Genomic DNA, 22,893 nt, shown 5'->3' with positions numbered 1-22,893 from the left:
AAGAACTAAGAGCAAGTATAATAGCAGGCTATAAGCTGACTAAATGCTGAGTTGGAGGAGAGATGGGAGAAGAGAGAGGAGAAGCGGGCTGTAAGCTTACAGCCGGCTTGGGCACAAGAACCAAGAAAGTCTGTGAGAGAGACAAGTGGGCCATGTATTAACTGTAAAGAGCTAACTACTATATGAGTGGGCTGAGAGAAGGCTGAAAGAAACCTTACAACCAACAAGCCAGCTGTATTATTAGTCTTGCTCTAATGTGAACATGTAGACACCCAGTAGCTTGTAGCTAGCAGTAATACTGCTAGAGTATTATGATATGGTACGTGCTCATTACCGGCAGCTAGCTAGCCAGCCTCTGGGAGACAATGCAAGACAGTCAAGCTCATCAAGATGGAGGATTAGCCATTACAATACTTGCGTTGGCTGGGGTTCAGGACGTGGTTACGGGGACAGGAGCCGCGGCTACGGGCTCATCAGCCATCAGTAACGCTGTTTTATCCCTAAACAATCACTAGCTCCTACCTCTCCTAATCAATCCTATACGTACGCCTCCTACTATACTACATGCTGCAAGTTGCATCAAAAGCTACGTCGTCGTACGTACAAGGACAAGGTGCATGATGCATTCACGTCCAGGGCACTCCGTCGCTTGCCCGGCCTCTCGATCTGAGCTAGCTTGGCACGCATCTGCCGCAGCATGTCGACCTTTTTTTTCCCCTTCTTTTAATTCTCTATTAGAAGCTAGGCTATTAGCTAGTTAGTATACATCCGTACGTACATGTGACGACAGCACGCTGCAAATGAGCATGCGTCCGAGTGTGCTTTCGTGCCTTCAGACCAGGGACGGGCTACATGCATGAGTTGGCCGCACGGAAGTGGTCGTTTGTGCATGTTTGCCAGAGGCAGGCCCAGATCGAGCTGCATTGCCGCGTGCCGTGCCAAGACTGAACGGATCGTGCGCCTCCTGAAAGAGAAGCGCAGCGAGCGGCGGGTGAGCGCGTCACAAGAGAGCTGCAGCATGCTAGTACGTACTCCTACATGTAGTAGCTATCATCACAAGATATGGATAAGCCTATCTGTCTCTGATCGAAATGGCGTGGCAGGTGATCCATCAACTGCATGCTCCGATCTGATAACCGTCGTCGAATGTGCGGTGGTTGTTGGAACCTGAGAGGTATGTCAGGCCATCAGGGTGGTGTGTTTGTTCTTCTGCCGGTCCCGAACCCGAACCCAAAAGGACGTCGACGGCGGCGATCGATGAGCCTGCTGGAATGTCGGTTCGTTCGTTCCATATGATCTTTATTTGCGTTCTCAGAAGACGATCAACGTACGACACCTGGGTCATAGTCATAGCTAGACGATCGATCGCCACGTTTGATCTGAACCCATCTCCATCAGTTTTTACTACTACTCCTATATAGTGGAGTAGTAGTATACTACAGTTTCCACGATCGTATAGGACAAGGAGTCAAGCTAGGACGCATAGACATGTGCCACGCGAGGTGTATGTATGCATGCGAGGTTGGGTACGGGCGAGGACGAACGCCCACGCTCCCGGCGGCGGAGGGGCTGGCGCGCTGTCGATCTCACCGGGAACCGCTACTGTTGCCGACCCATCGCCCGGCAGCGCACGCGCGCCATCGCGGCACACGCAAAGGCCCTCCCCCGCCGTGTCTGCGGGCCGCTGCCGGCACCCATTTATTTCCAGGTGATCAGCTCACCTGCCTCCCTGCTCTTATCTCCTGCATGCTCTGCTGGCCGGGCCCCGGAGCCCGGCCGCTCGCTCGCAGTCGCAGGCTACCCTCCTTGGATGGGGGAAAATCGTCAGTTCACGCCGAGTCACCAACCTTCGATCTGTGTGGATGATATGGCTCTCGTTGTCACCAGGAGATCGAGATCAACAGCCAGCCAGCCTTTGTTTTCCTCGATTGAGGGGGCTTTGGCGTGAAGCTATGATCAACCAGGGGGTGTTCGACTGATATTAAAGTCGACTGAAGTTAATTTACTGTTAGAAAAAAATAAGCCGACTGATAAATCGAAGCGAACAGGCCACAGGTTATCCGAGGATAGGCTGGTCCCAGAGCCGGCGAAGAAGGGGGCGTTGAACGCAATTAAATACAAAAATCCCCCCGCTGTTTGGCCCCCTCGGGGGCAAGGTGATTGCAGCGTCCACGTACAGTATCATACTCCACTACCAGGCACTACCGAAACCTGGAAAATTTATTAGGAAATTTTATTATTAGTTGAGACTATTTTAGGTACTTGTGAACATATTTTCTGTATAAAAATAAAAAATAATAACCATTAGGGCTTGTAGTCATACCATAATATATCGGAGCAGGATGCTTGTGCAAGTTCATGTGCATTGCTGTTTTAAGGCCCCGTTGGGATTGGTTTCGGATTCTTAAAAATTGGTTTTTGCCTCTAATTTTTAAAATCTGGATTCTGAGCAAAAACTTATGGAGGTGTTTGGATCCCCTAGTTTTTTAAGAATCTAACTTATTTTATTATTCTCTAGGTCACAAAAAACTGGCAAAAGGGTTTTTTAGAATTTGGCAAATTCTAGCATAAGAAACTAGTCTGTTTGGATCCGACCTAATCACTAGTAGAGAAACGACTTTTGATCCACTTCGAAATTTGGCTTTAGTCCCGGTATTTTTCGCGCTCCGGGACTAGAGAAACCTTTAGTCCCGGTTGGTTGCTCCAACCAGGAGTAAAAGTGGGCTACTGCGGCAGGCTTTTGCTGCAGAGGACCTTTAGTCTCGGTTGGAGCTACCAACTGGGACAAAGGTTAACTTTTACTCCCGGTTGGTCCCTCCAACCAGGAGTAAAAGTCTACTCCCGGCTGGAGGCTCCGTCCGGGACTAGAAATGGACCTTTAGTCCCGATTGCTGTCTCCAACCGAGACTAAATGTCCCCTCGCATCTGTTTCATCCACCGCACTCTGTTTCAAAACTTTCCCCACCTCGCTTACTGTTGTCTCTCTTCTTCCTTGATTTCTCTCATATTCAAAGCAACTATGGAGGAGTAGGCCGGAGCCACGAGCGGGGGCGGCACTGGCGCAGCTGCGGCACATCGTTGCTGTTGTCGTCCTGTGGCGAGGAGGCGGTGGCGTGCAGGCCCTTCCGCTGCCACGACGAGTCACCATCGGCAGCCTACTGGCGAGGAGGCGTGGATCAAAGCCAACGCGCAGGGGCGGCCCTGGCGCTCACCTTCCTCCTGTTGAAGGACGTGCTGGGCTCATCTTCAAGAACGTTGCTGTGGAGGCAGCAAGATCCCTAGGATGCGATGCGACAAGAACAAGTGAGTTCGATGGGTTAGGCTTTTTTTCCCTCTCGTTGTCTCTTTCTTGCTTCTTGTTTACTTCCGCATTTGATTTGGTCTACTGATCCGCATTAATCTACTGGCCGCAGATAGAGAGGCGCAGGCGGGGGCGTGCAGATCCAGATCCGGTGGGCGGTGAGGATGAGATGATGGATTTTGGGTACCCACAATACACGGAGGCGAAGATCTTGAGTGAGTTCATCAAGACAGATGCATACAGGATGGAGGTCACGCAGCCAAAAAAAACCAAAACGAATCATCAATTGAAAATACCAACCGGGAAAAAAAACCTTTAGTCCCGGTTGGTATACCAACCGGGAGGGCGAGAAACCGGGACTAAAGGAGGGGCTCCTTTAGTCCTGGATTCGTGCTCTCAGTTGAGAAACCGGGACTAAAGAGGTTTCTCAACCAGGGAGTACAGCTTGTTTCTGTACTAGTGAATTTTTAAAAACCAGATTCTTAAAAACCTGACAAAAATTGAAGGGATCCAAATAGGGCCTATATCACACGTACATACGTACATTGGTGGATGTACTCATACCGTATCCATATGACCATATGCCATCAGTATTTCAAGTGCTGGTGGATACAGTCGTCTGTCCTTGACAGTCTAGCACCTAACCTAGGGCTAGTTGCCTGGTTCCACCCCAGCAAAATTATCGGGTTTCAGTTTCTATAACGTCATTACTACCTAGGTTTTAGGTTTTTTTTTAGAATACCATAGGTTTTGGGTTAAGCGGCGGTCTTTGTCCATGGCGGTTCTGCCAATAATAATGTTACCATTAACCCAATACCTAAAACACTAGAATGTCCTATACTCTCTCGCTCCAAAAAAAATATAATTCTCATTTTTCAAAAAGAACAATTTACATTTTGATTAAAGTTATATAAAAGAATACTAACATTCATGATACTCCACATTCCCAAAAAGAATACAACTATGAAAGCTTAAGTCGACCAAATTTATAGTGAATGATATTAACATTTAAGTCTTTAATTAGGTTTAATACAAAGATATACTTTATAATTAATTTAATGTTACTTGTTTTGTATTATGAATATTAGTACTTTGTATAACTTTTTTTCCGCTACAGACTGAACCGAATTTCGTTACTCAAACACAATGAAATTACAATAGTTTGTAATAGCAAAATAAAACCGTATCGAAACTAAGGTGTGGCCACGCTGGAATGAACACAGAGGTTCACCCAATAGGCGCTAAACGAACCACGAAACCGTCAAGCGTTTTAATGCAGTTTACAACATCACCAATCAAACAGAGCATCCAACCATGCACAAAAAGACACTACCCGCTTACACAATAATCGCCATCCTTCCGTCCTTGCTGATGAAAGTGCAACGCCGTCTTGTTCAAAACTTTGTGCCATGATCCAACTGCGAATTGAAGAGATCACATCCTTTTGAATCCTGCCCAATATGTTACATAGAACAAATCAAACATATGATCTCAGTAGACGCCTTCACTTTTTTTCCTTCAAAGAAAACATTTGCATCCAGTAGCTAGGTTCCCTCTGGGCACGTGTTAGGGGCTCCTCGCAACAACACTGTCGGTCCTGTAACGTTTCAAACTCTTATCCTCTTAATGAAAAACGGGTGGAAGCCCACTCGCGAAAAAAGCAAACATTGTTTCTTGTTCTACACATAGCCCAACCGCAGCTAAACCAGCAGTGTACACATGTTTGCCTTTTGGTAAACACCAATTAATCCAAACCCCCAAAACTGAGAAAACAAGTTAGGTCTCACTATTGCACCAAAGATAATCAAGGATGCTCCAAACATATTTGCTCACAGGACATAAAAAAATAAGTGGTTAACTCATCTTTCTGACAAAAAGCACAAGTGGGACCACCCTTCCATTTCCTTTTTAGAGATTGTCTTTGCCTTTTCTATAACTTTGGTGAAACTTTAAACTGTTTGATTTCTCGAAAAGTGATAATTATATATTTTTTAGACGAGCCAGTACAAAATAAATACCGGTTAGATTAATTATAGAATATAAATATTAATACTATTTATTATAAACTTGATCAAACTTATACTAGTTTGACCGGTAATAGTGGGCAGAGAGGTACGAACCAATGCCACCATCTATTCCTTTTTTTAAAGGCGGCAAGAGTTTTGCCGGATTTTTATTAGACTTGAAATGCCACCATCAATTTGACCCTAAAAATTGTGGATGCACTGGAGTACGTCTTCACTATTTATTCTGACACAGCCATGTGCTTATATACACACTCCCGATTTGTTTATACAAAGAATGTTGTTATTTATTGTGGAGTACAAAATTTTATTAGATTAATCATGAAATATATTTTTTGCAACAAACTCTATTGAAGATATAATATTAAATAATATTCATTACAATTTTCATCAAGCTTAAACTATTTTTTACTGGTAATGGAGGGCGGAGGGGTACGAACCAATGCCAACAGCGATTGGACGCTAAGAATTGTGGATGCACTGGAATACGTCTTCACTATTTATTCTGACACTGTCCTGTCCTCATATATACTCCCAATTGTATACACAAAGATGTTGTTATGACAACCTCAAAAACGAAATAATTAAACCCAAGGCCCTGCTAGCTACATGCTCCACTTTTTTTTGGTGCTCCACATTGCCATGCTGTCCCTAACGCATGATCACAGATCAGTTCATGCAGATCGTATGCCAGGGCAACCTGAATCGCGCCGGAACCGTTTTGCCACTTGGGGTCTGCACGTCATTTATGTGACTCAGCATCATAGAAACCACGCCTTCTTCCGTGTGCGTCGAACTATTACATGCATACATCTCCATCAAAAAATCCAAACCTCGATCGATCACATATTGACGTCATAAACACACTTGGTTAGGATCGTAGTAATTTCTTTTCCGAAAGAAACACGCTCTCTAGTATGCATTATCCAGAATATAATCTCGATTTTTTTTTTCCAAAGCGATACAGATATTCCATTTCGTACGCACGGGACAGGCGCTACAAGACACGAACAGTGCCAGCAGCAGGACAAGAGAGTGAGCCCTGGCCATCTATAAATATCGCACACCCACCCCTCGCTTCTGTCACACAAGAACACGAGCTCCAGATCCTTGAGCCACTAATCACCTGGCAGGCAGGCACTCTACAGTCTACAGCGAGAGAGAGGAAGAGAGCTTCCCTCGGTGTAAGCCCGCCTCATCACGAGCTAGGAGCTAGCTACAAGACAGACACCACACCACACCACCAGATCGAGGCATGCCGGAGGCGCCGGTCACCACCATGCGAGAGGCGACGGCGGCGGCGGCGGTGCCCGAGACGCACCGCGAGCTGCTCGAGTACATCGAGCACGTGACGGCGGGGGCGGCCCAGGTGCAGCGCCGCGTGCTGTCGGAGATCCTGGCGCAGAACGCGCCCGCCGAGTACCTGCGGAGGCTGGGCGTCTCGGGCGACGCGCCGGGTGCCGTCGAGGCGTTCCGCCGCGCCGCGCCGCTCGTCACCTACGAGGACATCCTCCCCGACGTGCTGCGCATCGCCAACGGCGACACGTCGCCCATCCTCTCCGGCAAGCCCATCCGCGAGTTCCTCACCAGGTGAGTCGATCCGATCCGTGACTCTATATAGGCTATAGCATGTGCATGTGGACGTACAGTACGTCGCACGCGTGAGCGTGCGTAGCGTGGATAGTAATGGCCGTACGTGGCATGCTGGCAGCTCCGGCACGTCTGGAGGGGAGCGCAAGCTGATGCCGGCGATCGCCGACGAGTTGGACCGGCGGTCGCTGCTGTACAACCTGCTGATGCCGGTGATGAGCCAGGCCGTGCCGGGGCTGGACAAGGGCAAGTGCATGTACCTCTACTTCGTCAAGGCGGAGTCGCGCACGCCGGGGGGCCACCCGGCGCGCCCAGTCCTGACGAGCTTCTACCGGAGCCGTCACTTCCTGGAGCGGCCGCACGACCCCTACACCGTGTACACCAGCCCCGACGAGGCCATCCTCTGCGTGGACGCGTACCAGAGCATGTACGTGCAGCTGCTGTGCGGCCTGGTGCACCGCGCCGACGTGCTCCGCGTGGGCGCCGTCTTCGCCTCGGGGTTCCTCCGCGCCATCCGCTTCCTGGAGAAGCACTGGCAGCTCCTGTGCCGGGACATCCGCAGCGGCACGCTGGACGCCGAGGCGGTCACCGACCGCGCCGTGCGCGCCGCCGTGGAGCAGCGGGTGCTCCTCCGCGCCGACCCGGCGCTCGCCGACGCCGTCGAGGCCGAGTGCGCCAGGGCGTCGTGGCAGGGGATCATCCGGAGGGTGTGGCCCAACACCAAGTACATCGACGTCATCGTCACCGGCGCCATGGCGCAGTACATCCCGCAGCTGGAGTTCTACGGCGGCGGGCTGCCGCTCACGTGCACCATGTACGCGTCCTCGGAGAGCTACTTCGGCATCAACCTCAACCCCATGTGCAAGCCCAGCGAGGTCGCCTACACCCTCATCCCCACAATGTGCTACTTCGAGTTCCTCCCCTTGCCACACCCCGACGACGACGCCGGCGAGCCCGACCAGCGCGACCTCGTGGACCTCGTCGACGTCAAGCTCGGGCACGAGTACGAGCTCGTGGTCACCACCTACTCAGGTGCGGTGCGGGTGATAAATGAAACAGCTACTACTGATGACAAGTGCTAGCTTAGCTGTGCAGTGAGTCAACTCAACTGTGTGACCCGCAGGGCTGTATCGCTATCGCGTTGGCGACGTGCTGCGCGTGGCCGGGTTCAAGAACCAGGCGCCCATGTTCAACTTCCTGCGCCGCAAGAACGTGGTGCTGAGCATCGACTCCGACAAGACCGACGAGGCGGAGCTGCACGCGGCGGTGAGCGGCGCGGTGCAGCACCTGGCCCCGTTCGGCGCGTCGCTGGTGGAGTACACGAGCTACGCGGACGCCGGGACCATCCCGGGCCACTACGTGCTGTTCTGGGAGCTCCGCCTCCGCGCCGCTGCCGCGGGCGGGGCCGCGACGACGACGCCCGTGCCGGCGTCGGTGTTCGAGGACTGCTGCCTGGCCGTGGAGGAGGCCCTGAACAGCGTGTACCGCCAGGGCCGCGCCGCCGACCGCTCCATCGGGCCGCTGGAGATCCGGGTGGTGTCGGACGGCACGTTCGACAAGCTCATGGACTACGCGCTCGCCCGCGGCGCGTCCATCAACCAGTACAAGGCGCCCCGGTGCGTGCGCCCGGGCCCCGTCGTGGAGCTGCTGGACGCGCGGGTGCAGGCCAGCTACTTCAGCCCCAAGTGCCCCAAGTGGAGCCCCGGAGGCAAGCAGTGGAGCAGCGACGCCGCTGCCGCCAAGAAGGCCGCCGGCGGCGGCAGCAATGGAGGTGGAGGAGGGGCGGTCGTCGTCGCCTGATGATCGAGCTATACGTACTAGGGGATTTAATTAGCTGGCTAATTCCGGAACCGTTAGTGGAGAGAGGGAGACTGTTTGTGGTCGATCGATTCGATTATGATGAGATGATGTATCCGTGCATGTGCATGGCAACGAGTGATTAGCGAGCTAGCTAATCATCGTGTGTGGTAGCTTAAGTATTGTACGCGTCGTGCTATCATGGGCTTTTGGTTCTTTCTCTTTCCTTTTCTTTTCTTTTATCTGGTTTTGTAATAAAGTTGTACGTACGTAGTAGTGACCTGCATTACGAATTCAGCGGAGCTCAACTAGTTAGATTTTGATGCCGACACAAGCTTGATAGTAGAATCTTTGTTTATATTCTTGTAGGTCCTAGCATTACTCTTGGTGTTTATGGTTCTTTCTCCTCATTAGGTCTCTTTGTATTTCTCTATCCTATTTTTATGATTTAAATAATAAGACCTACGTCGCAAACTAAGCATAGGTCAACTAGTTAAGTTTCTTATGGGTGGAACATGTTCATATGAATTTAAGCTCTCAATATAACACGAATAGTCGTATTTTTCTAAATATATTTTAGAATTTAATTACGCTATTCTTTCGGTGATAGAAAATGTGCTCGTCATGTTTCTGAGGTGTGAAAAAGTTTACATCCCTAAACTCTATAAACCTAGAATATCAAACGGTATAATACAATAAACACACCGACCAGATGAAGAGAGCGAGGAAGGATGAGCGATGACTTCGCCAATTTTAAGATCCGTTGGCTTAATTTTTAGGAGGTGCGTATAGCCAGAGACAGTGTGCGTACGTTATCTGTCTGGACTGGGGCCGTATAAAAAAGAGTTCCGAGGAAAATAACGTACCAGAGGGAAAAGCTCAAAACCGGGAGAGTGGAGAGGACCGTGGTGGACTGTGGAGTGTTGTCCTCGGTACGTGGTAGCTGATCTTGCAGTTGCATGCACATGAAGCACCAAATAAACATGCACGCTAGCTAGAAAGCGGAGCGACGCCCATGTCGCGGTGTCCCGTGCACGGCGGCGAGTGCCCCCCGCGCCCGGTAGCACCGTTAAAGGGGGGAGCAGATTCCTGACAGCCACAGCGTCATCTCAGCAAAGCAGATGCTGGCCGTGACCGAGCTCTGCTAGCTGCTCGAGTGCATGACTTTCATCGCAGATGCACACTGGCCAAGTCCACTCCATTCATCGCAGATGGAGCACAAAAGCTGCAGGCTGCTCGAGTGCATGACATTCATCGCACTGGCCAGTAGCCCAGTACACAAAAGCATGCCAATATGCCATTGCCCGTTGCGTTTTTCCACACGGCTACGGCGGGAAAGAGAGACCTGCTGCTGCTAAAGCTGCAGTGCCCTAGGCTAGCTTCTAGGTCAGGTCACGGCAGGCCCTGGCCTGGAGTGACCAGTGACCAGTGGCCTGCAGGACGACGCATGTGCACTAGCAGCAGCGGCTTATCCAAATGTCCGGTCCAAAGGAGGAGAGGCATCCGCGAAGGACGCTGCAGGACAGCAGAGATCGATGCCGGATCAAGGGGACGATCGGAGACAAAGGCCTCGAGCTTTTGCTCTCAACGACACAAGGGGGGCTAGCTAAGCCGGCTAGGGCTAGCTGCCTAGCAGGAGTAGCTAGCTCGGACATGCAAGATTGTTCCGTTTGCTGCCGTTTTAGCCAACAGTATCTTTCTTGATTTCGCCTAGCGAAAAGGAGCACTATCCCTCTATCATCTTGCTCTCGCTTTAGCCCTTGTTTAGTTCCAAATTTTTTTCCCAAAAAGTGCTACAGTATCTATCACATCGAATCTTACGATACGTGCATGGAGCATTAAATGTAGACAAAAAAAACTAATTGCACAGTTTGGTTGGAAATTGCGAGACGAACGTTTTGAGCCTAATTAGTCCATGATTGAACACTAATTGCCAAATAAAAACGAAAGTGCTACAGTAGCCCAAATTCCAAAATCCAGCCAACTAAACACGCGCTTACCTTTGCTCTAGTAGCAGTAGTAGTTTGCTTCCCATCCTCAATCGGCTTATTCACTGGTTGGTTTTTGGGCTGATGCGTGGAGCCAATGTAAAAGCCAACACGATGCAGTCACTGTACTCCCCACTTTAATTCTTGTGCCCCGTACAAGCCCACATAATGAAGACTACAATAAACTAATAACTCCTGTATTGCTCATCATCGTTAATAGGGGTAAAATGTGTGGCGAGTGTGTTGCATTCTTTATATTTACATTTAAGTCCAAGTTGAAATGGTACATAGGGAGAAGGAGAAATCTTTAAAAAAAACGTGTGTGGCTACGTCTCTCTTGTCCATTCAAGACATGCATGTGTATGGAGCAAATCCTGTGAGAACCCTTGCACTTGCACATCCCATCCCACCTGTGGCGATACTGTGGTAGTGGCCCCGAACATGGTATGGTTCTGAAGGAATTTGGATGGTTTAGAGAAATTCTGGAGGAATTTGTGAGAGAAAAACACGGTTCCGGATAAAAAAAACGGGTTTAAGGACACGCGAACGAGGCAGTGGAGTGATCGTAGTCTGCCCACCACAGGACATTGCGGCACCAGCTGGGTAGTGGCGGAGCTTTGCCTCGGATCGTAGAGGAGGCCCAGCAATGCAGTAGAACGTAGTAACTCGTTAGCATATTGCCTGTAAACCTACTATTTATGCTAAAAAAAGTACAGACATCGGTGGTGGTTCGGGGTGGGAAGGCCATGCTGGCCCTTTTAGCCCTAACAAAGTCCTGCCCCTGCCATCTAGGACCAAACAATTCAGAATGTTCAAAAGCTTGGAGCTATGAATATGTACCCCCTCCGTCCCAAAAAAAATGAGTGACCTTCTATAGCTACGGTGCCAGGTTAAATAATCTTTCGTTCGACTAAATTTTTATAAAAAATATACTTCTATCTATGATTTTTTTTTCAAAAGTGTGCTTTGCACGTTCTTCATTAAGGAGTGATGGGCTTATCCATCGTTGCTGGTTCTAGATCTTGCTGATTCGAACTCAACGTTCTCTCAAGTGAGCATATCATCTTAGGCTAAGCAACATATGTGACTATATCACCGATGCTATTCTTTTAACTACATATTTATAAATCTTATATTGTATATTTGACACTCTAAATGATCTTAAATGAAAAAGTTGTTAGCTGTAAATCTGTAAATTATCTCGTTGAGTACCACAACTTTGATGTTGACTTTATCTCCATTCAACATTGTCAACCATCTCACAAATCCAATCTGAGAATTTATATTGAATATTGAAACATATAAACCATTTCAAATTTAAAAGTTGTCAACTACACAGTTTTAGATGTCTTTGAACTTTACAATTTGTCTTGATCCGATTTCATATGAAAAAAAGTTATAACCTTTTTTTTGTGCAAAACAAGTGAAAGCATACATATATTAATTATCGGTTCGTGGCTACAATCGGCTTGATATGTAGGTTTGTATTATCATTGCTGGTTTCAATGTAACCAACAGTCATAGTCTGGCATGGATCGTTTGTTCTGTTGTAGTGATTAATTGATCATTGTATATATATGCATAATATATCTATTTGGGATCAAAACTTAAAATAGTTTGATTCGGAGCAGATCTAGAAGTGCAATCTTTTTGGCACAAGGGAGTACTCCGTCAATCTCATAATATATGACCTTTTAGGTTTGGGCACGGAAATATATGGATGAGAGTAAAATATGTAGTGCACAGGAAATAAGAAGGAGAGAGAGTGTGTGTTAGAAAAAGAGAAATATGCACTGAAAAGTGAGAATGACAAGTAATTTGAAAGGCATTTTAAATATTATAAAAGATCAAGTATTATGGGATGGAGAGAGTACGTAATTTTAGAGTCTAGAGATCTGAAGAAGCACTCGTCTAGGTTAATGAACGACAGTGCATCTTGTCATGGTGGCTATACTTACACTACTGGAAACTCAAATATTTATGTGTGTGTAAAAACCCATGGAAAAATTCGAATACCCACGGAAAAATATTTTTCTGAACGGTGTACCGTCAGAAAATAACACACAGAAATAGAATGACAGAAAAATCAAATTTTTCTATGGGTTCACCAGTCAGAAACAAATTTTCTGTGGGTCTCACACGCACAGAAAAATTATGTTCGTCCAGATTAAAACTATTTTTCCTGTGTGTTAATCCACACAGAAAAAAGAAATAAACGCACATAAAAACACATGTTTTTTATTCTGTCGGTCTAGGTGAACTCACAGAAAAATTCATTTCGTCCAGATTAAAAATAATATTTCTGTGTAGCCAGTTTCACAGGAAAAAAAGAGTTAAACACACACAAAAATTATTTTAAAACAGTAGCAACAACATATTAAAATATATATTGTCCATATAGTAATTTCATGACACATCACAACACAATAAATAGCATAGATATAAAGATGGTGTCCAAATATTCAGCACATTCATAGGATACAAGCTATATATATAGATGATGTCCAAATATTCCGGCATCAATACATTCAAAGCATTACCATCTCATCTGAGCGGTTCAAGTTTCAGCCAAGATTACTTAAATACCAGCATGCATCATTGAATCATATAGTTAAAACCAAAAGCTAACAGATGGGAGCCTCCTACTAGTTAATGTGCAAAAGCACAACACTACAAAAGAAACCACCACCACATCTACATTTTAAGCATGAATAAGAGAAAGAAACCATCTTTTTCTTATTCAACCAATAGTAAACTGCTTCACCAGCCATCCTTCACTACCTGTAAGTTCAACAAAGTCTTAAGCAAAGGCATATATTTTTAAAAAGATAACAAAACAAGCACTAGTATTTACAAAATGCTGGAAGAAAGCATGAGTAGTTTGGATAAACTAGTGAATTCTACATTTCGCACAACAAGAAGTGAACAATGCTAGTTTTTGTAATAGACATACTTGGAAAAGCAACACCATATTAATTATTTTAAGACAGCCAACAAATGAAACTAGCAAAAGCTTAAAAACCTTGTGCATGTCTTCTGATGATATCTCACCTATTGAAGTCAAAATGCAACACCTGCATGTCTTCTGATATCTCAGCTTGCACGGCTCCATAGGATGAAGTCTACAAGCAAAAAAAAAGGTTCCTGATTATTCAAATCCTAGACTAAAATTATGGCAAAAAAAATTGTCCAAAGTTTTAAAACCTTGTGCAATCTAAATGCTATTGTATTTGCTCATCTAAAGTAATAATAATATTAGAAGCATTTGCTCTGTACAACTAGACATGGACATTTGATGCAAACAAGATACAGACTGTACTTCAGTAGCATCATTCTTCAAACAATATGCAATCACTGTGTATTGGGTGCATAAGCATGACTGAACTACAGGCCTAGCTTCAAAAAATTGTGTACTAGTCAACTACTAAAAAAGGATAGTACAGATTTTCAGCATATATTGCTCTGGTCCAAAAAATCAAGACTAGTCGTTTAACAAAATTCAGTCCACAACCAGTAGCTTAGCAATGTCAAAGTAAATTTAATCCATCAATAAACTTAGAAACAACTGTGCTTTAGCACAGTGGAGACAGCTTAGTACCTTTCATCTCTGGCAATATCCTGTGCTGCAAGCATGATTGCATATGGGATTATGCATCACAGACTGCTTTATCCTTCATGCTACCTGCCAAAAAGATTGTGAACCCATGAATGTAAATTAATAACATCAATTAAATCAGATAGATATTGTACTATAATCAGGTTAAAGGAACTAGACAAAACTGTAATAAGGAAAGAACTATATGACAATGACCAAACTAAGACTAAGTTCATTCAATCAATGAACAGAGATTAACTCTCAAGTCACAAGCCAGTTTGATTTACGCACAATGCCATCTACTGAGAAACAACAAGGATTATCATCTGACCAATGAGCTCATCATTTCCTAAGTTACAGAAATTATTTCACATAGAACCACAGAACAACAGTGACATGCTTAAGCAAGTTGCTTACCTACTCCTTTCGACAAAAGTATTCCAAGTTTGGCTCTAATACTTCCAATGCTACACAAAGATGAAACTGTGTCAGGCTTCATAGGCATAGGATTGCAATGAAGTGTACAAAATTATAGGCACAATACATTATCTTTTACACTTTCAGGAGTAGAGGACCTAAGTACATTACCTTCCATTTGGCCGTTGGCAATCCAGTTCCGATATAGTATCCTATGTATTGGGTGCAGAAGCATGACTACTGAACAACGGCCTAGCTTTGCAGGTGAAAAAAAAATCCTAGAGAAGCTAGGTGGCTATTACAGAAGCATGACTGAAATACGGCCTAGCTTTGAAAGTTGTCATAAAACATAGTTTTGCAATTCAGTTAACCAAATCAACTTGGATTATAATTCCTGGCCGATAAAAACATGCTTTAAAATGTTGGTATTTGGTAAAAAAATGTATTAGTCAAATACTGAAAATAGGATAGTACAGATTTTTCAACATGTATTGCTCTGGTAAAAAAAATCAGTACTAGTTATATTAACAAAATTCAATCCACATCCTACAGCATACACATGGGATTAGATCAGATCTGTTCTGAATACACATAACCAAATAGCTTAAATTAGGGTTCGTTCTCAAATTTGCACAAAAGGGAAGAGAAGGAACATGCATACCTGGCTTGTGTTGTGGGTGCTTGTCGTTGGCAAAGGGCTCACCTCGGCCACTGGAAGGAGGCTGCACTCGGAGCTGCAACTGCCCTGATGTGGTTGCGCTTGGAGCTGCAGACGTCAGGCTGAGAAGGGGCTGCAGATCCACCATGCTCGGGAGGGCCCGCACGCCGTGAGGGCTGTGCTCGGGAGGGGCGGCGCACTGTGAGGGACGCGCCCAGGAGGGCCGTGTCCGGGAGGGGCGGTGCGCTGGGGAAGGCGCGCCCAGAGAGCCACGCCTGGGAGGGGCCGCACGCTGAGAGGGCCACGCCTGGGAGAGGGACGGCGCGCCTGGAGGGCCGCACCCGCGCGACGAGAGGGCTGCGTCCGGGCGTCGGGAGGGGAAGCAGCGGAGCTAGGGCGACGATAAGAGAGCTGGCGGCGGATGGGTGGAGGAGGGTTGCGGGGGTGAATGCGGACTAGAGGATAAGAGGCTTCAGTGGGGTTGTGGGGATTTAAGTTTAGGATTTTTTTTAAATATGTTTGCTCTTCAGAAGGCACCAACGTGAAAGCTAGAGCGCCAACGCGAAATTTTTCTCTGTGCAAATCCATGCCTAAAACAGGGCGCCAAATCCAAAACCATGCGCGCGACTTATTTTTCTGTGCGTATGTAATTTTAATCTGTGGGTAATATAGAAACCTACAGAATAATTGATATTTTTCTGTGTGTGTGCATTGTTTTTCTGTGCGTTTTAAAAATACTGACAGAATAATTGCACTTTTTCTGCGTGTACTGTCACACACAGAAAAATCATACAATTACCATGTGGGTTTTCGTATTTTTCTGTCGCTATATTTTGGAACCGACAGAAAAATTACAATTTTTCTGTGTGTAACGAAAAAAACGCACAGAAAAATTTGTCACCCACAGAAATATTCGAGTTTCCAGTAGTGTTATTTAAGGACATATTTGCATGGTACTGAAGTAGAGAATAACTTTTGTACATACATATATGCTTATTTTTCCAGCACTTATGTTATGACTAAGCTTATACACTACTGTTGACCTACTGTTGTACAACAATGATCTTGCACGATACAAAACAAAGTGCATGTACGTGTAGAATGATGATCCATCGTCTCATCTGCCGAGCTACGAGCGTGCAGCGCAGCGGTGCATGCACGTGCAGGAGTGCGGAGGGGGAACATGTGGGTCGGCCACCTCATCATCCCAGCAACCATGCACGGGCGGTAGGGAGAAGAGGGCAGTGTCGACGTTAGGCGATGCACTCATGCACGCACGCATGTCGCGTTCCCGTTTGTCGCCACCACGTCCAACAAAGCCCCCCCCCCCCCCCCCCCCCTATAGCTATGCGCGGTTCACCCGTCCATCTCCGATCCGTTTATCAGCAGCTGCAGCTGCGTGCATCGATCTGATCCTACACACAGGGCTATACGCACAGTTCACTCGACACGTTCCTCTCGCTCGTGTCCGTGTGACGACGTGTCGAGCCGGCGAAACACACATCGACTAGGAATCCGTTCCGGCCACGGCACATCCAACAGTTCACGCGCGTAGTACTGCTCCACCGTACGTGCACCCTCAGTGATCGCCTACAGCCTGAGCCTATGCTCGGGCTGGCGCTAGCTGCTAGCTGTGCACATGCACAGCAAAGGTGGTTGGACACGCTGTCGCGACGCGATGCATGCACGGATGCCTGACGCCAACAGCTAGCCGGCGAGCGGTGTCGCCTCCGATCTCGCCGGGGGAACCCTGCCGTCGCTGGGTCGCCGTCTCGCCACAGCGCTCTACTCCTACTGGCCCGGCGGCTGCCGAACAGCGCCGTTTCGCACGCGCGCGGTCTGATGGGATGGCCAGCCCAGCAGCGACTGCAGCGCGCGGCGTCTTCCCCAGGCCGACAGGCGCACGATCGGAGGGCTCTGCAGACACACAGCACACATCAGACAGCACAGGGACCCTGCATGTTGTTCAGCTTTGCTCCGTCTTTGGCCTTTGCTGATCGGCAGGGTAAGGACTAAGGAATTATATATAGCGCATGCTCATCGATCGTGTATGGGCATTTCAAAGGCAGCGTGTAGTTTAGGTTCACAAAAAGAAAAAGAAAACCGTGTGGAGAGAGCGTTTCTACGAGAAACTGCATAAATGAAGGAAAAATGCTGTCAAAACAAGATGACTTGACCCAATTTCTCGATTTAATATAAAAATGGGAGCTAAGGGATTTAGTGACGAAGGACACCAAAATCTCTCAGGACTTTTCGATCTATAAGGTACTATGAGCCTGTTTGGAGGGGCTCCGACGGCTCTAGCTTCGTCTACTATAGCTACACTGTAGAGGAGCCGTCGGAGCCTCTAAATCGCAGCTCCTCAAGCTTCCTCCCCTTCGCAGTGCATTTCAACAGGAGCCGGAGCCCTTTGATGAGCCGCTGCCTAGAAAACAGTGCGGTACCGTAGAAATCAGATTCAATAACGCCAAACATGCACTATGACTGTTCAAGTGCGCAAAATTTTCTTACGCAACAGTGCCTACTGTTGTTTCTGTCTCCTCGTGTAAATTTCAGTGTGACAGGGCACGAGGTTTTATAATTGGCGGCAAGGTGTGGTGGGCCTGCCGATTGCGCGACGCTGTGCGTCCGGATGGAGGCACAGCAAGCTACTTTGCCGGGCTACGGCCTATATAGGCCCAGGCCAAGTCGTCGCCGGCGGGGCCTTGAGATGTCGCCCATCAAAGTTTGGCCGGCAGGAATAAACATTCACCCCAGTTTGTCAATGCTGAATAGTTCACCTGAAATGATGGTAGTAGAGACTGTAAACAAAAGTCCACTCTACTGGTTGCACTTGCCAGGGAATGTTGCATCAGGAACAGACGTGCTGCTAGTTCCAAGCCCTGAAGCCCATCATGAAGTTACTTTTTTTTCACGGTGAAAGACACGTGACCAACAATGATAGAGGAGAGCCAACCAATTCAGCATTCAGGTGCAGTTCCTATTGCAACTGCACAAGATAACCATCAAGCAGCTTCAACTTTCTGCTACACTACATCGATTATCGTTTGAGATTTTAGAGAGGGTTCAATTAGGCAGATAATTTACTCGCACACAAACAAATCAACCATTAATTCGCTCAGCCAATGGCGGATCTAGAAATTCATAAAGAGGGGGCTCCATTCATCCTCAACCTCTAGAGACACTCCTCCCTTCCTTCCATGTCTATAAAAATTAGGAGGGACTCCATTGACGCAAAAGCGGTAGGAGATCAGCTATAAACTCCAGTATCCCAAACGAGGGTTGCAGGAGTAGATGGAATACATGACACTGCAAGGAATTGTCCAAAGAAGCGCATCTTCTTTCACAAGTGGAACTATGGAAGTATGTTGCTTTCATAAATTTTGTTGGGTTAAGTGTATTTTCCAACCTTCAACTTGCATGGATGTTCAGTTTTCAACCCTAAACTATGAAATCGGGTATTGGAAAAACCCTCCAACTGTTGAAACTGGATAAATTTGGTCCTTTAGCTAGTTTCAATGATGGTTTTCTACTTTCTAAAATAATAAAGATCCATTTTAATCACTACAAATTCATAAATTATTTAGTTTAAATCAAAAATATGAAACTAATACTATTCTTTCCCTAAAATGTTATTTATCTTTTCGTGCTCCATTTGGAGTTATTGAATCTGATTTGTTCACGTGTCTAATAAACCAGACCACAAGCAATAAAATAATAGGAACCGAAATAAATAAGTTCTAAATAACTGTACATAGATTACCAATAGTTAGATAACATTTTTAGATAAAATGGTATTAGTTTCATATTTTTTTGATTTAAAAATAGCTTAGTTATGAATTTATAGAGGTTAAACTAGTTTTTTATTATATAAATAAATAAAATAAAAACACCTTTGAAAGCAGCTAAAGGACCAAATTTATCCAGTTTTTATAGTTGGAGAGTGTCCAATACCCGGTTTTGTAGTTTAAGGCAGAAAATCAAACTCATACGCAGGTTTAGGGTTGAAAAATGCACATTACCCAATTTTGTTTCCTATTCAACTATACTGAAGTGTCTGCCTAATGAACACTTAAGTACGTGTATGCAAGTGCTTAAACTAATCCTAGCATAACACAATCTCACAAAGTTACAATACACGCTATGCTAGTTCAGTTATAAACTGGTGCTTTCGAATTTTCATAATATGACTTGTTCGCACCTCCCATAAAATGTAGAATCTGAATATGAAAAGGTGATTAGTTATTCTCAACCAATTGCAATGCACTTGTTAATCGTCATCACTTAGCTAGCTAGACCGTAGCATCTGTCAAGCGGCCATTTAGCCAGGACCTCATCTAACAGGCTGCATATAAATAGTTCTTAGGAAGCATCTGCATGGCCGAAAATCTACGATGCTTTGTTTTGGTGGTTGCTGTGGATTCGGTATATATATCATTCCCACAACTTATAGAAGAAAAGAACAATCAAATGCCAACAGAGAGGCATACATATCCTTCCTACAAAAATGTCTGACTGAGGGAAACGGCGGCAGGTAGAATGACAGGAATTTACACTGGGGTGCATTCCATGCCTAGAAATACTCACGATTCTGAAGTATCATGGTGGCAATGACTCAGGGCCAGAGAGGACATTCTGTTGTGCTTTGTGCTTTGCAAAGTAAGTAGCACTTAGCACAATTGTGTTCATAAAAAGTACTATCTGATTCTGGAGCGAGGAGTTTGCAGCAGCATAACATGGTATGGCCAGGAAGAACACTGCAGTACTGCACAGCAAAGCAGGCAATAATATCGAACATTTTTTGTATTTTTCTGGCCCATCACCTATACTGATCATAATTCATATTCGCAACTATCTTCCTAAAATTCATTGGGTAGCATCACTGAGATATGACAATACACGAAAAGAATGAACACGGATCAATATGGGTCTGAAGTAGTGCCATTACTCTGCATGATCAGCAGCCTAACCTGGGAGCCATCCAAGGTGACATCCTTCAAATCCACAACGCGCGATCTCTTGAATAGTGTGGCGACGGCGGCAGTCTCGATCTCCCGGTCGAACGCGAGCGCAATGCCGCCACCGCGGCGGATGGCGCGCTCAGCCTCGCTGGCGAGGCGGGACGGGAAGAGCGCGCCGGAGATTGCCGTGGGGTCATCCGAGAACACGAGGTCGAAGGCGCCGTCGGAGAAGGGGAGGTGGTGGGGATCCGCGCGGCGGACGAGCGTCGGCAAGTCGACGAGGTCGATCCCTGTGGCGTCCCAGGTCCCCGCCGCGCGAAGCGCGTCGACGGCGTGGCCGGCGCCCGCGGCGAGGCAGAGGACGCGAGAAGGCCGAGGCCGCGGAGCGGTGGGAAGGCGGACGTGGCCAGGGAAGCGGCACGGCGTCTCCAGCGCGGGGAGGCGCGCAGCTTAGCGAGGCGGCGGTCGGGCGGGGCCACTCGGCGCGAGGCGGCGTCGCGGGAGGTGCGCGGGAAGGGGGCGAGCGAGATGGTGAGCGCAAGGGGGTGGGACGCGGGGAAGCAGTAGATGGATGCGTGGCGCACGAGGTGTAAGAGTGAGAGCGTGGCGATGGCGGCCAGTGCTACGGAGACGCGCCAGACCAGCCGCACCGCGTGCCGGTCAATCGCCGGCGGCGAACGCGCGGCCGAGGCGGCCATAGATCGGATCGTCGTCCTCAGTCCTCATTACGGCCTGATAGGAAGTTAGATAATCCGGAGCAACCAGAACGTTAGGCCCAATCACAGTTTGGGCCTTTGTAGAGAACATTTTTTTTTAGAGTTAAGGGCAAAAACGCCCCGGCCTTTCACCATTAACAAAAGACCAAAGTTTCACAGCGCAGTTAGCTCAAAGAGCCTCCAAACTCCAACTGGTAGACGGTGAACACTCACCCAGCCATAACCAGGCAACCAACCAAAAAAGACTGAGTACAAAGCAAACTCCAGAAGCAGGCCCTAAGACCAACACTAAAGACCCACACCCTATTACATCTCTGAAAGATTTCAGCTCCTTCATCAGGTAAGACTCGGCAGCACCAGCATCCTTGAACACTTCCTAGGTAACTGATCACCTTCATCATCAGCCACCGATGTCATGCTTCTGAAGAACTTGGCATTGCGTTTTTGGTGAAATCGGGAAGCCAGTAAATCATCTTTGTTGTAGTCTTCAAATCCTCCAGAAAACCATCCAGTTGCTTCTTTTTGTTCACCGGGCACAGAACTATCCAATTCTGTAGCAGCCCCAAGATCTTGTAGAACAAAACCTCCATACTTTTCCACCCAGTCCTCTGAAAACAAAGCTCATTCCTGAGTTGCCAAGCTCATTCCTGAGTTTCCAAATCGACCACAACACAGCAGAAGTTATCATGTTAATAACACTATACTTTTTTTCACTCAACCACAACTGCCCTACACTAACTATGTCTCCACCTACTTGTATTCCTAACAACTCAGCGACAACTGACCAGCATCTCCTAGCAACCACACAACCAAAAAATAAATGCTGGCAGCTTTCATTCTCCGCACAGAAAAGACAAGAAGCATCATCTACTTTTCTACGTTTGGCTAAATTATCCCTAGTTAAAGTTCTATTATTAATCAACAGCCATAAAAACATATGGACTCTAGGAGGAACTTTAATCCTCCAAACAACCGATACATGCACTTGCTTAATCCCTCTAAAACTAATAACTTTGTACAGCGATTGAGAAGAGAAAGATCCTTTAGAAGAAAACTTCCAGATCATCTCATCTTCCTCATCAGAAAGATTAACTGTTGAAACTAGTTCAACTACTTCTAACCATAACTGATAAAGATCATCACTTACAGTTCTCCTAAAGGTACATTTCAAATGTAAACCATCCCACAATTCTACAACAGTCTTCCCATGTTCATTGATGATCCGGTAAATAGGCCAAAACTGTATGGCCAGACTAGACGAACCTAACAAAGTATCCTCCCAAAACCTAACCTTCCTCCCATTCCCAACCTTCCACAGAAAACCCATCTTAGCAGCCTGCGCTGCCCACATAAAACCCTTAAAAAACTAAAAGCAAAAGAAGATCTAGTGAGCAGAACATGAGGATTCAAAGTATCATACTTGAAGTCTATTAACTCTTTCCAGAGTTTATCTCTATCTACATTATATCTCTTAAGCCACGAAGCCAAAAGACACAGATTTAGATCTCTCAGATTAGGGATCCTAAGACCACCAAAATCTTTATGCATAGAAACTAACTCCCAGTTGGCTAAATGATATCTATGGTTATTCTCACAATCATCCCAAAGAAAATTAGCCATATGGGTATTTAACATTTTAATGGCCCATTTAGGGAACTTGATAAAAGACAGAAGATAAACAGGTATACTAGAAAGACAGGATTTGATTAAAACTACCCTAGCAGCCAGGGACATCAGCTTTCCTCTCCATCCTATAATTTTATTCATCATTTTATCCACTAAAGGTTGTATGTCATCTCTGGTCAGAACATCAAAATGTAGCGGAATACCTAGGTACTTAAAAGGG

The 22,893-nt window shown here is 46.5% G+C and overlaps 1 protein-coding gene and 1 pseudogene across 1 annotated transcript; one reads left to right on the top strand and one right to left on the bottom strand.

The window, feature by feature from the left end:
* The first annotated feature begins 6,434 nt into the window (after positions 1 to 6,434).
* Positions 6,435 to 9,046, top strand: LOC136517375 (probable indole-3-acetic acid-amido synthetase GH3.1). Its single transcript, XM_066510928.1, has 3 exons — positions 6,435 to 6,915; positions 7,037 to 7,947; positions 8,039 to 9,046. The coding sequence occupies exons 1-3, from the start codon at positions 6,581 to 6,583 to the stop codon at positions 8,713 to 8,715; spliced, it is 1,923 nt and encodes a 640-aa protein (XP_066367025.1). The 5' UTR covers positions 6,435 to 6,580; the 3' UTR covers positions 8,716 to 9,046.
* An 11,035-nt stretch (positions 9,047 to 20,081) lies between these two features.
* LOC136519100 (uncharacterized) lies at positions 20,082 to 21,048 on the bottom strand (annotated as a pseudogene).
* Positions 21,049 to 22,893: the final 1,845 nt, after the last annotated feature.

Source organism: Miscanthus floridulus, chromosome 17, assembly GCF_019320115.1.
Source record: "Miscanthus floridulus cultivar M001 chromosome 17, ASM1932011v1, whole genome shotgun sequence".
Taxonomy (NCBI): domain Eukaryota; kingdom Viridiplantae; phylum Streptophyta; class Magnoliopsida; order Poales; family Poaceae; genus Miscanthus; species Miscanthus floridulus.
Note: the sequence above shows the minus strand (reverse complement) of the source record. Positions and strands in the feature narration are given on the sequence as shown.